Here is a 17248-nt window from a genome sequence, read left to right as displayed (position 1 = left end):
TTACAGTGTCCCGTTATCTGAAACGCAATTCCTTGACCCAGGTGATGCTTGCATCTTCAAGGTAAAAAATGTTTCGAAGTGGGATTCAGTACATTGAACTTTTACACTTGCTACAAGCTATTCAATACCGTAGTGACTGAAACGCATGCACTGAAAACTAATTACTGCTGCATAGTACTCAGCAGCCCAAGTTTACAAAAGCGTTTAGAACACTTTCTGGGCTTGCCGTCCGTGAACCTGTCTCAGAACATGCCTTTTTGACACGTCTTAATATAGAAAATGTTTTCGCGTTGCTGGAAATTTTCGCTTGCAAGGTTCTATGGCAAAAGCAGCGACCCTCAAAGAGCTCTCGCAGTGTCATAAAAGACCTATTTCAGTGCGAGGACAGCAAGCTTCGCTGGCCTGTTTTGAATTTACTGCTTGTCACTTTGACGCGTATATGCTGAGAGTGCTGCATACTCATAGAATGATATGGTCGAGCAGTGGCGTAGCCAGAAATATTTAACGGGGGTTTATACACCTGCGGTTAAAAGATACAAAAAGAGATGGGAATTCAGAGCGAGAGCTGCAGCGCTCAGAAAATTTCGGGGGTTGTTCTGACACCGAAACGCCCCCCTGGCTACGACCATGTGGTCGAGTAGCGCATGGAGTAGTTCAGGCACGTACTCATATAAGCTCATGATCGAGTGTTAGCAAACTATTTATATGCAAGTAACAAGGTCATCGAGTGGGCAACCGTCCGTGCATGAGTTCAGAATTCTGTAGCCCAAGCGAGCGCGTTGAGTACACTTTTACGTTGATAACTCGGCTGTGACCAGAGCTCCTCAATACTACCAGATGCAAGACTTCCTATAAAGCCTATGTATATATATATATATAAAAAAAAAACGATGGCTTTGATTAGTCAAAATTCCGGTGTTTACGAATGGTGGTGGCACTCGCGGTCATTAAAAGAAACTACGTCTAAATTTCAGACTTTCTGATTGTTGATAAATGCACAACTATTATGGAAAATAATATTAGTTGAAGACTTGTGGCGGTTGGTTGGTTGGTTCACAGGAAGGGAAAGGCGCAGTATCTGTCACACTTGCTCTGTGGACACCTGAACCGCGCCGTAAGGGACTTGTAGCGGCAAAAAATATTAGGATAACAGCGTTTTAGTTAATTAAGATGGAAAAGAGGAGATAAAATTTGGTTTCCAAAAGGCCATGGCGGTAATATCAAAAAGCTTGTATTGAGCGCTTTAAGATGGCGCGACAATTTATAGACACCCGAAAATATGCGTACAAAATCCGGTCACTTTTTGAAGCGGAGTTTAGCAGCATGCCAGAGCCATGGTATAGCTAAATGAACGGCGAAATTGCTGGAGGGTAAGATGTTCAAGGGTAGACATTTTTTAGAAGTAAGGGCTCTCGGCAATTTTTTTTAGTGGGTACGAGCGAGTCAGAAAGGGGCAATGTTTTAAAGTTGAGAGTTAGGGAGAAAGTGCGAAAATGAAGGCATTTGCTCAGCCTTGGCGAAGAGCAAACGAGCTCATGAAGACAGATATGCGAGAAGAAACAATTACTCACTCCACGAGACATCTCGAAGGTCGTTCTCAAGAAGCAGACGACGTTTCGGACCACACAAAGTCCTCACGGGTGCAGCTCCATCTCGCGGGTGTGACGTGAAACTCTGCCCGATCCGAGCTCAAGCATGACCTACTTTCACAGCGTTGGCGGGAAGTCCGGTTTTCCGCTCTCTTTTCGGCACACTCACAGAATGAAAGGCAGCATGGCGGTCGGTCTGTCTCACGTGCTCCAACGAAAACCGGATTCGACAGGGTCGCTCAGCTGGCTGCATGCGTAGCGGCCGGTCTTCGAAGCGTCTGCTAGGACGCTTACTGCTGGGATGGGGAATACAGATGACGGATAGTCACTTTGTCGATATACGTGTCGTTAGTTGTCTGTAGAGGAGTGCATTTCTGGCACGTACGCGCCGTCCAGTCAATCCAGGCACCAACTCTTCTTGAGCAAAGATGTAGCGGTTCATATGCTCAGATCGATCGCGGCGTTTCTTGGAATTAGGATGTCATTCACTTCCAGAGCCACCATGTTGCACTTTTACACGTCGTGAGAGAACGTTCACATTCGGTCACTTTGAAGCTCAGCATGAAGTAAAAGCCGTCGGTAGGTAGGATCATCTTTTTTCGGCTGCTAGACTTGCAATTCTTGGAGAATGAAAAACCGCCAGCAAGAGGAAAAACAGCTCGGGAAGTGGCTGCGGAACAGTCGCTAAAGGCTAAATCATCTGAGAAGACGTCTCAAAACAGTACTCGTAGCTGGCAACACTTTTTACTTGGGATGGGCGCAAAAGATGTCTCTTCAGAGGTTGCGCTAAAACAAGATCCTCGAAGGCGATGCCGTCGTGGCTTAAGGCTTATCGCGACTGCTGCCACGAATCGGGCGCGCGGCATTGCACGCTAAGCCCTTTCGCCGTCGCCGTTGGAGCTACGCACACTCGCCGTAGTGGCGAGGGCGACTGCGTTTCCCTCGCACCGACACTACGCGCTTCATAGCGCGCATAATTACTTTTGTTGCTATTCGCATTTTACTATTTATTTTATATCTCTGAAACGAGGACGGGTTCTTTTTGTGGCGACGAGTTCAGCGCTTGGGGCAGCGACGTATCTTCGCTAGGTGTGTATCCACGTGTTTCCTCGCTTCTCTGAATATGTGGTAGATAGAAAAAGAAAGATAGAAAAAAAAAAAAAACGTGGAGGGACAACAGGTAAGGAACACCTGGTACGCGACAATTCTGAGGGCACTGGCCTTGTCTGAACGCCTTCGCTGGACATTTTTTGTATGTATGTATTTTTTTTCGTACCTGGTATGTGTGATAGTCATCGTATAGCTTATGGCATGGCGGGCTGACTCCACGCATAAAAAAATAAAAATGAAACTATCTACGCAACAGTGCACGTAAGGAAAAGACATAGACGTCGTCCGACGACGTCTACAGGAACGATTTGATTATAGGTTTACGTTTCTTAAATATTAAGCAAAAGCAAAGACTATATTTTGCGGCACTATATTTGCGGCAATCCGGTAAACACTATATTTGCGGCAATCCGGCCTGAGAGTGAAATGAAGGCTGAAATCGCCCTATTACAGAAGCTGCGAGAGCGAGAGTTGAGTGCATGTGTTTTCATGAAAGCTGATGAATCTGAGAGTGCCACTGACCAAAGACTCAAAATTTTTACATGTTGCTTTCAACGGCCTCCAAGGCTTTCGTAGCCCCTGAATGCGCACGCTTTGCTCTTCTTTGGGGGATGTAGGTCGGGATTGGGTCTCAAGTGTGTTCAAACTTAGACGGTTCCTTAAACAACAGGAAAGCTGGAGGGTTCCTCGTAATTTTGTTACTTAATTTTATCGCATAATAAATTATTATCAGCTATTATCAGCTAATAGTTGTTGCGTTTTGCACAGCTTAGTTAACGATGACGTCATTTTGTTGTGTCAACACTAAATTTGTGAGCGCTCTGAGGTTGTCCACTATAGTAGAGCAGTAGCAGCTTGTATCGTTACTACGCCTCAAGAACAGGTGCAAATTACTCGATTATCTTTGCAGACTTGCTAAGTAGGATTCACTCTCCATTCCTTTCCTTCTGGCCATTTACGAACAGTGTACCAAAAGTGAGGTAGTGAACGAACGTACAGCGCTTAGCATTCTAATGAGAAAGTTAAGGCTTTGTTTCACAGGTTTTCAGAAATGCTGGCAGCTGATGTAAATAGATTACTCATCATAGGAAAAAAGGATAATGATGAAAAAGCTTCGAAATTCGTAATCTTATCACAGCTAGCGTGAAAGCCTGTGAAGTTTTTAACGCAGCAGCTTTTCATCAAATGCCTCGTTTTCTAGGCGCGCTGTCTACAACGATAGTTATTTTTGTACGCACGCACGCACGCATGCGTGTATGTATGTATGTATGTATGTATGTATGTATGTATGTATGTATGTATGTATGTATGTATGTATGTATGTATGTATGTATGTATGTATGTATGTATGTATGTATGTATGTATGTATGTATGTATGTATGTATGTATGTATGTATGTATGTATGTATGTATGTATGTATGTATGTATGTATGTATGTATGTATGTATGTATGTATGTATGTATGTATGTATGTATGTATGTATGTATGTATGTATGTATGTACGTACGTACGTATGTATGTATGTATGTATGTATGTATGTATGTATGTATGTATGTATGTATGTATGTATGTATGTATGTATGTATGTATGTATGTATGTGTGTGTGTGTGTGTGTCTGTGTGTGTGTGTGTGTGTGTGTGTGTGTGTGTGTGTGTGTGTGTGTGTGTGTGTGTGTGTGTGTGTGTGTGTGTGTGTGTGTGTGTGTGTGTGTGTGTGTGTGTGTGTGTGTGTGTGTGTGTGTGTGTGTTACGAAACGTGCGATCTATTTCATATTATCTTTTTTTATATTTACCCATCTCAAACCTAAACGTTCGTAATGCGCCGCCAAATGAAGAAAAATGTACCTAACATGTGTTCTCCATTCCCACAGGTTGTTGCTGCTCACGGGACGCTCGGATGTCCCTGCCCACTAGAAAGTAGACAGAGCAGGCACAAATATCGTAGCGAATAAGCAGCTGAGGATAGAGCAATGTAACAGGCCTTGCCAAAACCTTCTGATTGGGTTGAAACAGAATTCAAGGGGGTTAACTGAATTACGCGAACTGTTGTTCCTCGCAGGCATCTGTTCACTGACCCGAGATCGGCGCCGCAACCGTGGCGACAACGGTGTTTGCGTGCCATCCCAGGAACAGAGCCGGGTGCCACCCGGGCAGCAGCAGAGACCCCAGTCTCCGAGCCCCTTGCGACAAAGGCCGCTTCGCTCCGTCTAACAGCGGAGATGCCCTGAAAAGACGGCTTCTGCGCCACAGCAACATTAAATTGCACTCAGCAGCATCTACTGTACACTCCAATGCTCATATAACTTATCAACTTAAGCCTAAGGATTCGACGACGATGCTAAATAACTCCAAACTCAGTATGCTAGTCGGGTATTAAACTGGAGTCAGCTTATGGGCTTCCTTTAGGGCTTAATCTGGAAGCAAAAAAACAATAGCAAGGAAGCGACGCCAAATCCGTCATTAGGAGTGTATGGCTATCACCCGTTTGTGTGAAGGTCCGTGGGAGCTTAAATCGGATTTTTTGTGTTCTTTTAACACACACGAGGTGCAAAGTACAGTCGTACTATTTGAAAAAGAAAACGATGTGACAGAACTGACAGTTGGGGATGAACACAGGTGAAAGTTGAAATAGTGCTTAAATATAGGGTATTTTTCAGGAATAGGAAAAAAAAAAATACTGATAATTAAGAGCTCGCGGTATTCATAGAAGGTGATATTCTCGTACCAGGTTCACGAACTAGAATTGCAATATTAGCTGCAATAAATGCTTTAAAAGCTTCTTTCATATTAACTTTCTCAAACCACTATCGTATCTGCCGGCATATGCTCTAGTTGTAATTGATCATGGTAAATTTTCTCATGTGTCGATGCTTACCAGACATTGCAGCCACCACTTGTACGATTCAAGGCAGAAGAGGAGCTTCGATAGTTGTACCACGGTCGCTCAATGGAGGCGCACTGGAGGTTTGGTAGCGAACGTCGATGTTCTAAGATTTTGCATTCTCACATTCGTTGTAAATAATATATTTGTTTCGTTCCTCGCTATTGATTTAAAAGCAGGCTTGCGAACTTGTGCAGAATATAATTTGTCGAACGCGTCTCGGAAAATATAAGTGCAGGCGCGGTAGCTGTGAAAAAAGACTTTGTGCCTTGATTAGTTCTTAGCATTTTCGACCAACGGCTGCTTATAACGGTTGTCGTAAAAGTCACATGTTCTCTTCTTTTTCGGGAACTTTCAAAGGTTTGAATCACCGGGTATCCGTTTTACAGTGGCGGTCAAAAAACACAAGTTGATTAGTGTACTGTTGAGGAGACAGTAAAGCATAAGGTTTTATTAGCACCCCTAGCAGTGTATGTCCAGCGCTCATAAAAACGCACTGAAGCGAAGATGGCGCTTCAACGCTCCTAAGTTCCCCGAAATTATCATAGTTTTTTTCATATTTGAAAGTTTTCATCACAGGGGATATTCCGGTCATATTCCGAAACCATATTTGGAATCATATTTTGGAAGAACACATGAGCGAAAGCGTGCACTCCGTTTTAGTGAACGATATGCGAGGTAGTTAAGCGTATACATTTTCCTTAAGAATAATTTTATCACAAGAATCCTGGGCCCGTATTCCGAGCTTGCGTCGTTATCGAAGTGTCGCTATCTCACGTGACCTCGAGTCATCTGATTGGTCGAAACGCCAGAACCAGGTGTTGCCACTACGGAACCGGAAAAGGTGGAAACATCATGTTTCGGCGTTTCGCACCAATCAGATGACCCGAGGTCACGTGAGATAGCGACACTTTCGATAACGACGAAAACTCGGAATACGGGCCCTGGTACTAGGATACGAAAAAAAAAGACAGGAATTGAAAATATACCCCTCACCCTTTCTTAACGTGTCTTGAGAGTTGTCACTATCTGTTTGCTCACGCCTTTTCTTGTGCACCGTGTGAGATGCTTTTTGAGATCAATAAATCTATTACATTTGCTTCCTCGTTCGATTGTTGCATGTAATGTTGAGTATCACCTGGTAGGCATTCGAATCTGCCGAAGTTTCTGAATGCCCATGTAGTCACTGGTGAAAAGGCTTTTATGAAATTGGTTTCCCTTGTTACACTGCATGAACGAGAGGCACAGACTAGATTTTATACGAAAGTGGAGGAGTAGCCGAAAGGAGGAGTTGTTTCGAGAATGGTACACTTTTTTAACACTTACCCACTTCTGCACCAGAGTGGTGTTCCAAGAATTCAACTCTTGATTTGAAGTCGCGGGCATAGCCAACCTCCACGGCATCCAATCAGCTGACTTGCCCAGACATGAGGGCATCCTGGAAGCGAGCATTTATTAGCGCCGGAGAAACGGTTGAAGAATGCTGGCATTTTTAACCAGCAGCTCCAAACGATACCAGATATCAACATTGCGCAGGAGTTAAGTAATGCTGGAGCATTTCTTAATGCAGTTCTAGAGACAAGAAGCTCTGCTGCCATTTTTGGTATGAAATTTTGTGAGCTCTATCATTACTTTTCTATTTTTCTCTACCTTTACATACCTTTACATACCTTTATTCTATTTTGATTCAAATATATTTCATCCTTCTGTTGCCAGTTAATTTCAGTATTGCTCGGTGCTACTATAATACCTGCTGCTCCGTGGCTATAATTGTGCGTTGAGGATCTTCGATACGGGCTTTTGAAAATTCGGCAGACTTTCTGGCTGTTTAGTTTAAAACATGATGTTCTTTGTTCTGATGAATGCTTTCTGTAATGGAAGGATTATCGCCTTTTCTGAGTGGCATTTGTGGCGCGTGGTTGCGACCAAACGTGTCGCACACTTTATCTTTGTTTTTGAGCAACATCAGTTGATCAACACTATTAACACACGAATCGTGGCGTATACAGTAATGGGAACGAAATAAAGTTATGGGCTTGAAGAAGTGCCGCTGCAGGAGTCTACTGAACGGAACACAATGAATAAGGTTGTGAGGTAAAAACATTAACAGAAGTGCATTAGGAAAAACATATGTTGTAATAAACCTAAACGAACTGACAAAAGAACAACCGAAACAATGAGACAAGCATCATTCACATCTTCGCCTCCCTTAGACTAGTCTGATCCAAACAGAGGGTTCTTTCTCTTCGCCTTCTTCCAGGGCCGGATTAACATTGATGCGGTCCTGGCTCAAAAAGAAATTAAGAGGGTCCCTTTAACCGCCCACCACCACACCCCGCGTACTGTTGTCATGCTTGAGACTCGACGCGCTTTACAATCTCCTACAGAGAACGCTATATTTACTTGAAGAATATGCGGATCGTTTATGAGCATCGCCTGAAGATATACTTTTCCGCAGTGCACTTGGACAGACTGGCGTCGAGGCTGAGTTATTCCAGTAAATGACAGGACCCACATCCTGCCTCAAAAATCAGAGCGCGCATTGATGAAAAATAATTTTCTCGAGTGGTTATTTTCTTGGCTAATTCCATAGCGCAAATCGATTGGCTGAGTGAGCACATGCAAAGTAGAGATATATCGAACTTGGTCTTAAGCTATTCGTAAAATCTTGCCATAAATACACTACAAACTATCTAATGGTTTTGCGAATTCATTAAGCAAGGCGAATTTAAGCTCGCCTATAAGGCAGTATTTCTACAGAAACTGTGGTATGCTATGTTGGCTTCAAGTACATCAAGTAAGGCTTATTTTTCCAAACGCTCTCATAATGTGGGAGCTCAACCTTTTTGAGATGATGTTGCCTATAAACAATGACATCGATACTTGACTGGAACGAAATAAAGTTTTAACACACTCAAATAATCACCAATATATAGTACCGGAACGACGGACTGCCTAGAGAAATCCAAGCAAGGACACAAGAGACCCGGAGAAGCACCACCGGCAGCGGCGATCTTTTTCATGATCTGTCGCGCGCTCGCTCCCCATGACATCTTTCCACCGGGGGAGGGGGGGGGGGGGGAGTGGGGGGAGAGACAAGAAAGTAAAATGAAAGTCCGAAGTCAGTACATGTAGAACCCGGGTAGGCCAGCCGGTGGGCGTGGCAGCTTCAAGATGATGCCATCCCACGGCAATGGCCGCAGACTGCAGAGCAACGGTGCCTCGACGCTTTGCTGTAGTTCCATAGTGGCGCTGCACTCTTTGAGAAATGCATCGAGATCTTCTAGATAAGCCTCTGGGCATTCCGAATTCCGGTTCTCAAGAACATAGCTTGATTCGTGGTAAGCATCATCCCGCTTTGATGACGTTGAGGTCCCGTTTGATACCAAATTGTCCAGGTAAATCGCGGAGCTGCTTGTAGACGGCTCTTTCGTGTACGACAACACCAAGTGTTCTGGCACAGGTTGAGGAGAAACTTCCGAGGAATCGCTGAACCCTTCTTTTCTCTCCTTCGCTTCGTCGCACCCCCGCGCATGTCTTGCGTTTTCTGATTCACCGCGTTGGATCACAAAAATCCCAGTCCCAGTTCAAACAAATCCCAGTCAAAGTGTGAAAGTCCGTGGAATTGGTCTCCACATTCGTGGACTCATCCCCTTGCTCACCCTCGCCGCTGCTGCTCTCATCAGTCTTGATATCGCCCTTGGTTTCTCCATCGAATCCTTCCGTTTTAGAGGGCTCTTCTTGCTCAGGCGAAAGGTTGGACTTGTGTACGCTCAGAGTTGGTTCTGTCTGTCCAGCATCTTCAGCTGGTGCCTGGTCTGTGTCTTCGCATGAGGTCTTCTTCCCTGTAACAACTAGGGCGAAAACCAAAACTGCTATCCCAGCCTTCAACTTGAACGCCTCGCTATTTTCGAAGCGTCGCCCTCTAGAGACATCTTTGTCCAGCCGAGTGTTGGGCTTGGTGAGCTGCCGCGGGTGCTCCACATCTGCAGCGGAGGGACCGTTGCTCTCCAGTGCGATGTGGTCGCCCATACCATGCTGCAGCTGTTGCTTCTTGAGCCTTTCTAGCAGCTCCCTCTCAATGCACAACAGTCACTTTGAGTAGGCCTGACCACCATCGACCTTGACTACAGGTAGCAAACGCTCCAACAGCTCCCGCCCCTTCCGCTCACACTCAGCCAAAACCTCCTTTCCAGACTCTAGATTTCCATTGCGTGACTTTTCTTCAGTGTCACCAGCTCTGTGCTCAAGTCCTTGGCTTGGGCTTCGGCTTTTCGTTCATACGGCCGAGTAGCTTCGACCACTTCTTCCCTGTTCTTGGTGCTCAGTTCGTCATTCTTGTCCCTTTGGTAGTACTATTTCTGACGCAGCTGCTCGACAGCAGCCTCGTGTGCCTGGGCAAGCAGCTGCTCGGCTCCCTACCAAGCTTTTCCTAAATACTCCTTCAATTCCACTTTCCGTCAAATCATCGTGTGTCTCCTCGTCTTTCTCGGTTACGCCAAAGACAATAATGTTTCTTCTAGAGCGGTCTTCTAGCTCAACGATCTTTTCTTCCAAGATTCCGGTACTTTTCGTTCGTCGTAGATAGGCGGCGCGTGTGCACATTATTCGGTGGGGGATTGAGATGTGATGGCGTACAAAGCTGTAGCTTGCCTTGCGCTGACCTGTGCCTTTGACCGCACCCATCGCATGGTTCAAGGAGGGGCCACTTAAACGGGGGGCACCCTCCTAGTTTGACGTGGTTTGTGGCCCATCATCATGACTGGCGCAGCCATGCTGGCCGTCTTCAAAGAGGCTGGCTTTGGAGCCCGCTTTCCAGGCCTGGAGCACTGGCCTCAGGGAACAAGGTGTGACGTGGTGGAAACGCTGGCTTTGGAGCCCGCTTTCCAGGCCTGGAGTACAGGCCTCAGGGAGCCAGGTGTGACGTGGTGGAAACGCTGGCTTTGGAGCCCGCTTTCCAGGCCTGGAGTACAGGCCTCAGGGAGCCAGGTGTGACGTGGTGGAAACGCTGGCTTTGGAGCCTGCTTTCCAGGCCTGGAGTACAGGCCTCAGGGAGCCGGGTGTGACGTGGTGGAAATGCTGGCTTTAGAGCCCGCTTTCCAGGCCTGGAGTACAGGCCTCAAGGAGCCAGGTGTGACGTGGTGAAAACGTCTGCACTCGGAGAATTCGGCATGGCGCTACGTGGAAAAGGATCGACAGTGATGTGGAGGAGTAGCTCCGGGCCGCTGCTGGGCAGCTGCCGATGCCACAATTGTGCTGTGACAACGAGGAAGTGGCCGCTGCCGGAGAGGGATGAGAAGAAACAGTCCCGCCACGCCTGCTGCTTCCTTGCCGCTGACGGACCAGCTGAGCAGAGCTGGTGGCTGCGTCTGAGGCGCTGCTCTCCTGAACAGCTGAGAGGGCATATACCGCTACAGCCAGGCGACAAGCCTGCTTATTGCACTCCGACCCCGGCTCAGACATGTCCCGACCGTTGCCGGACCCCAGGTTGGACGTTGAGAGGGGGAAAAATGTGGGGCCCGCGCCGCACCGCTTCCCGGCACTCCCTGTGCGCTTGCCCCACTGCCCGCACCCTTGCGCGCCGTCGGGAAACCGGTCCCCCGCTAGGACCCTATAAAGCGAGGTGCGCCGGTTCCTCTCACCCCCTTTGGTTCCTGTCTTCTTCCTGCCTGCTTCCCGATTGCGACCCTCCGGACCTGCCTCGACGGACGCCATCAAGATCTGTGAGATAAAGATATGTTTCTTTAACGTCCCACTGCGTGTGCGTGTCTTGTGTCTCCCTCGGCGGAGGAATCGCCCACAATTTCAACTCAACTTAAGAAAGATTTGACGTACTTTTTAGTACGTCAAATCTTACAAAGAATGCATTTGTAAGAAACCGGCAATAACATTCCATCATTACCTAAAGGAATGTAGATGTGTTAAATAACAAAATGTTACATTTCAAAAGCTGTCACAAGGAAAAGCGACAAGACACAATCCTGAGGTAACAAATCTCAAATCACTTAAAATAATTGAAACATTGTCCAGAACATAAAACAATGATCTGTATTACGAATTCTCTGACTTAGAATTTCGTCGCTGGATGCGGGGGAGAGGCAGCAAAGAAAATTAGGAACTTCAATCTATCGCGGTCATTTTACAATCTGCCAAGATAGCACACTGAAAAGCACAAAGTGGTCAAAACTGGATTTCATTTTGGGCGCTGTGGCGCAACACTCCCTGCGTATTGAGTGTTGGCTGACCTGCTCCGGCTTAGTTCTGCCCTGCCAGTGTTTGTCAATGGAAGTTTTTTATGTATGTCCTTAAGGGTTGGACATGCGAAACAAACAAGCAACATCGTTGGTTTACTGACTTCAGTCGATCCCACAAGCAAGGTGCGGGAGGACAAATGTTTGGACAGCCAAAGTTCCAAAATTGACGCACACTAAAAGATTACTCACGCACTGAACGTTGCCTGACCTAAATAGAACTCCCGTTTAACCTCCGAAATAATAAAAGCATACAGAGTTGTGGAGCGAACCACTTTTGTTGCGCCATTGCATCAGGACGGAACTACCTCCTTTTCGAAGAAAGCATTCGAGAGGTAACGACTCCGCCGGACGACAAGCCAACCAGGGCGAAGAGCCTTGGTCGGGAGAAGATACCGTCTTCTTCCTTGGTAAATGGCACATACCGACATGGGCGGCAGAAAAGGACCTGCGGTAGCTTTTTGTTTCATGTTAGGCCGATGAGGCCCCTTCGCTCGCTAATCTCCTGTCAGTGAGATACTTACTGCAGTATTTCTGCATCGAAGAGCGCAGGACAAAATTGCTGTTTTTAGCAGCCTCTTCAGATTTCCTTCAGCAGTATTGCCACAACATTCATGATTCACTGCATAGGAGCTGAATAGGCATTAGATCGCCCAGAGAGGCAACTGTTTTTTCTTTCTTGTTTTTGTGCAGCAGCCTAGACGTAACTTTATAATTAGTAAACATATTGCACATTTTTTATATGAACATCCGTTTCCGAAGAATATTCTAACGCATTTGTAGTACTTGTTCTAACTACATAGTGCAGTCTGCCCAGCGCGAAGACGACAATGAAAAGCGCCAGCGTCATAGGCGGTGTTCTTCGATTTCGTCGACCCACAGCAACTGCCTCTTTTAGAACACATAATCTCTAGGAAACGTGAGTGCCCGCCCATCATCTCCGTTGAGCATCCGTTGTGGTCTGTCCCGCGAGTAGACGCTAGTTTCTCTAGAACGTATAAGAAACGCATGTGTGCCATGCTTCCCAGTTGCTAGCCTGCCAAACAAAACTGAGTACTACGATAAATACATACCCCGCGATTGAGATAAAAAGCAAAAATTATCAGTTGTTAATGTTTCCACCCGGGCTCAAGGGAAACTAAATGAGACTTAAATGCCGTTATGTTGCGCGTTCGTTTTCTGTCTCGGGCATCCGTAAGAAACAAGCGGTAGGGCTTTTCTTTCACGTTAAACAGCGTTGTTCCTTCAAATGCACATAACAGACCCACATACTTAAATGTGCTTCAGGATACCGTACAGCCGTGATAGCCTTGGATAGATCTCTCAAAACGTCACAGCACATTTCGCCCTCACAGATGTTTTTGGGAACATTTTTAAATACTTGTTCCACCAATGTCTTTTCTCAAGTTCCGGTTCATTTACTGGCGATCTATCGCCGACCTCTTGCTCGATGACTTAACTCAGTTCGTTGTCTTAACTAACCCGTGAGCAGGCGCCAGCATTCCGTCCCCTTCAAGCAACAGGCTGGGGGAAATCTTTTACTCATTAGGAACCGGTGGGTACCTGTCGGCACCAGGAATCGAACCTGCTACCTCCCGAATGCGAGGCGGATGCTCTATCACAAGACCGCTTCAGGAGAGACAGAGAGATGATGGGGCAAGTTGAGAGGGGCTCGCAACTAGCAGCTTCTATATTGCAACGTTGTCTTAATTATCGAGTCAAAGCAATCCATGCGCCTACAGCGAGTTAGAAATTTCAACGCTACATAGTGATACCATTGATCTTTATGGATATGACGGTTTGGGCCCCACATGAATTGTTTCCTTGTTTTATGAGGTTCATAATACGGGAACATTTCGCATTTTCTGAAAACATTCCTTATAACAACGACTGATGAAACCTTGTAGAGCATCCTTGAAGGGCTTTCATATTAAAAGCACGGAAACAATAATGAGCAAATGCATAAAATGGTTTTCATGTCGTTATGCGCCCCAGTGTCACACCGTGGCTTAAGGGAAGACAGCGTATGCAACTGCATTGAATTAGACATGGAGTGTTTGCGCGTGCCGAAACTAGTATTCCAGACATTTCGCCTCTGACCCATGAATCGATTGCATGACATTGTCAGCGCTATCCCGTCAAAGCCACTTAGTTATCGATGAGTGCCTAACGTGAGGCCGAAATGAAAAGCAGGACCTACATTGAAGATACTGACGAGCTGCTATGGTGTAAAACAAATGTATTGCACAGTCTCCGTTCTAGATGGGTGTGTTGTGCTGGTTTTTTTGGCCCATAAGAAGATTAGGCTATTGGTCCCCAAGGACAAGGTTTGTAGTTGCAGACAAAGCGATCCATCAGTCACTTTGTTTCCCAGGAAAAGTTCTTCCAGCAGGAGCCTGCAGTCGACCTTGACGGAAGAAAAAGACACTCAAGGTGTCGGGTGTGATGGGAACTTGCGCCAGCATCGCCGCAGCCCTCCACGTGGCCTACCATATCAGAGAAAGCCTCCCACCAGGGTCCCTGGTGATCATCGTGCCGCTCTTGCTGAGCCTCATCTTGAGCAGGTGTGGTGCGGTTTTAGCGATGCAAACTCCTGTGCCGAAACGTACCTGTGTCGCAATACGTGCTCAGTCTATTTCCGTTAATTAGTTGGGAAACCAGCGTATAGTGTAAATTTTGTCATATGAGGGGGGGGGGGGGGGACTTGCCGTGCTTACGCATAGGGGCCTTATTGATATTTACTCGCGTCATCTCTTAGGCTTTCATAACTACCTGCTTAAAAAGGCTGCTCTAGGAACCGCATTACCTCGTCACTTGTTGAGTACTTCTAGAACTTAGGCGGAGTTCACTGACTTAGGCTGAAGTTTAGCAACATTACGCTCATCGTTTATTTAAGAAAGGCAATTTATATTGACAAAAACAATGACCGCTTAATGTGGACGTAAACTGAAAGCTTGTAATGCGTTGCCGGCTAAGTAGGCTTGCTCATGTAATTGGTGCAATTAAATCTATATCATTTTCTTCCTTCGTTTCCACTCGTAATAATTTTGATGGATTAATGAAACTGTTCTTCATACTGAGAAAGCCTGGTGGAAGTGTGACAGAAGTCGCCTCGGCGTTTTATTAAGCGCATACTGTGAGAGCGAAGTAATCTTACGCCTTCGAATGTTTTTTCACTTTTCCTGCATAAATAGCCTTCAACGACATGAACGGTAGGGGCAACTTGAAATTCTGCACGAGAGAATTGGACGGGATTATAAAAAAGAAGGCTCCTGCGTGGAAAGTTCTCCTCTATTCGCACCTCACTAGCAGGCCAAAATGTCATATTTTACTTAATGTTGCCGTGAAGTAAATGAACTTGAACGACTGGCTAGAGCTGCTAAATTGAGAAAATGTCGCCTCTAGTTCGTTTTCACACACTGCAGCAGACCGACTAATTTTGCAGGGAGTGCCATCTCCTTGGCCAAAATGCAGCCATCGCAAAGAGCAGTCAATCTGTGTATGCGCAAGTTGCATTGCCTTGTATACCTATACTCCCCGTGAACCGGTCGTTTTCAAAAGACCTTCCGGGATACGAGTTGCGGCTGCTCATGCGTCGCTGCGTGGATTGGCGATGTTCGCGGGGGCGATTTCCGTTTTCAGTATCCTGCCGATTTTTTCTATGGTAGCCTGAAGCATGATGTTATGCTACAAGGAAGCGCTGAATGACGAGCTGCATTTTTGAGCCCTGCTTTTCTGTGGGTATGCCGCATCGAGAGATCAATTATTTTAACAGAATAATCACTGTTTTATTTCTTTGTCATTTAGCATGCCTTTGCTATGTAGTCTTCTTTAGTATGTGCTCATGGTGACGCACCTCGATCCAGTGAGACTTTCTGCGCCACCCGCCGTTACATCGTGCCAGCACAGCTGTCTTATAATCACATCGCTTTATTAATGCAATGCCGCTAACAGTTCTGTATCGTAGAGAAGTCGGCGTCGTCTTTATTCGCCGTTAACGAAATATCTCCATTGGAAATTCAGAAGCAGTTTGAAATGTTCAGATTAACGCTAAAATTCTCAAGGAAGTTCCGTAACTGAAGGAAAATAATTGAGCGGAAATGAATACTGGGTCAACTTTGAGTGGGGGTGTAAGTCGAACTCAGGACGTCCGTGTTACGAGACAGACACACGATCAGAGGTCGCGAAGGCTCACTGGTTCAAGCTGAATAAAGGTAGACTTACTGAATTCGCGATGCGAACGGGGTCCGAAAAAGCCCCCTTGACCTCACTTACTGCTCTGGTGCTGTTTCACCTTAGTGGAAGCCACTACCGATACCCTTCTTAGTTACCACTACAATATTTCTATCGCCGTCCCTTTTCGGATCATAGCGTTTTAAAGTGCTGAGGCAGACGTACACGAGAGAAGTGGACGGGACAAACGGACGGGACAAAGTGCACGGGAAGCGTTTGTCCCGTCCGCTTCTCTCGTGTAGGTCTGCCTCAGCGCTTCCTAAAGTTATGATGCGATACCAACTAGCCCAGTAAACAACTTTGTTAAGCTATACCTCTTCGGATCCCACCCCGAAAGCAGCGCATTCGACATACCGACTGGCATGCCTTTCGCTCCCTCCTATCCCCTGCCTCCTTCATGTCCTATGAGCAGTGGACTATGCTCTTCTCCAAGCAACCTCGTCCTCTACTCGCGTGGAGAGGGCTGCATATCCCACTTCCGACCCCGACCCCCATCTCATCAGGTTATGGAAGCGTCGCAAAAAACTTTTCCGAAGAACCTGACTGCAACCCCGCAACCTCCAATTGCAGATCTCGCTTTCAAATTTGCGAGACGATATCGTGGGATATTGTGCTACGCTTGAGGATTTTCGACGGAATACCCTATACAACAATGTCGACAAGCGCTTCATAAAAGTTAACCTAGGGCCTTTTTCGAGCCCTCCTGCATACCACCACTGTCAATCCCTCGACTCTCGGTAAAGCCCTAGCTACACAGTCTCCCGATGAGGTTTTCACCACCCTTGCAGATCTTTATCTCCTCCCACCCCCTCTGTTCCCTTTTTACCCTGATTATGCAGACTGTGCGAGTAATGACCTCGATGCACCTTTTACACTGTGCCAGCTTGAAACTGCACTTCTTGCTAACGCAACTCGGTCGGCCCCGGTGAAGATGGAATCATTTACTCCGCTCTTCATTATCTTCCCCATAACGCAAAAGAGCACCTCCTCAACATCTATAACACCGCCTGGGAAGAAGGTTCTCTGCCATCGTCCTGAACTTCCTCACTTATTTCTTTCGTTCCTAAACCTGATAAGCCTTCAGCCCTTTCCAATCTCCGGCCCATTTCTCTGACCTCCTGTGTCGGCAAGTCTAGAAACAATGGTCGGCATTCGGAAGCTTCGAACTCGCTTCCTAATA

At 46.4% G+C, this 17248-nt stretch overlaps 2 protein-coding genes across 2 annotated transcripts in view; one reads left to right on the top strand and one right to left on the bottom strand.

Moving 5' to 3' along the window:
• LOC146178410 (uncharacterized) overlaps positions 1 to 2447 on the bottom strand; it is an 85481-nt gene extending 83034 nt beyond the window's left edge. Inside the window, exon 1 of the mRNA XM_084578244.1 lies at positions 1572 to 2447. Coding sequence (XP_084434370.1) covers positions 1572 to 1583 — 12 coding nt within the window. The 5' untranslated portion in view covers positions 1584 to 2447. The remainder of the gene's footprint in view (positions 1 to 1571) is intronic.
• Positions 1 to 6686, top strand: part of LOC146178409 (uncharacterized) — a 34361-nt gene extending 27675 nt beyond the window's left edge. The window contains exon 3 of the mRNA XM_084578245.1: positions 4763 to 6686. Within this exon, the coding sequence (XP_084434371.1) occupies positions 4763 to 4914 (152 nt within the window). The 3' untranslated portion in view covers positions 4915 to 6686. The remainder of the gene's footprint in view (positions 1 to 4762) is intronic.
• Positions 6687 to 17248: the final 10562 nt, after the last annotated feature.

Source organism: Amblyomma maculatum, chromosome 9 (assembly GCF_055883805.1).
Source record: "Amblyomma maculatum isolate TAMU_Amacu chromosome 9, ASM5588380v1, whole genome shotgun sequence".
Taxonomy (NCBI): Eukaryota; Metazoa; Arthropoda; class Arachnida; order Ixodida; family Ixodidae; genus Amblyomma; species Amblyomma maculatum.
Note: the sequence above shows the minus strand (reverse complement) of the source record. Positions and strands in the feature narration are given on the sequence as shown.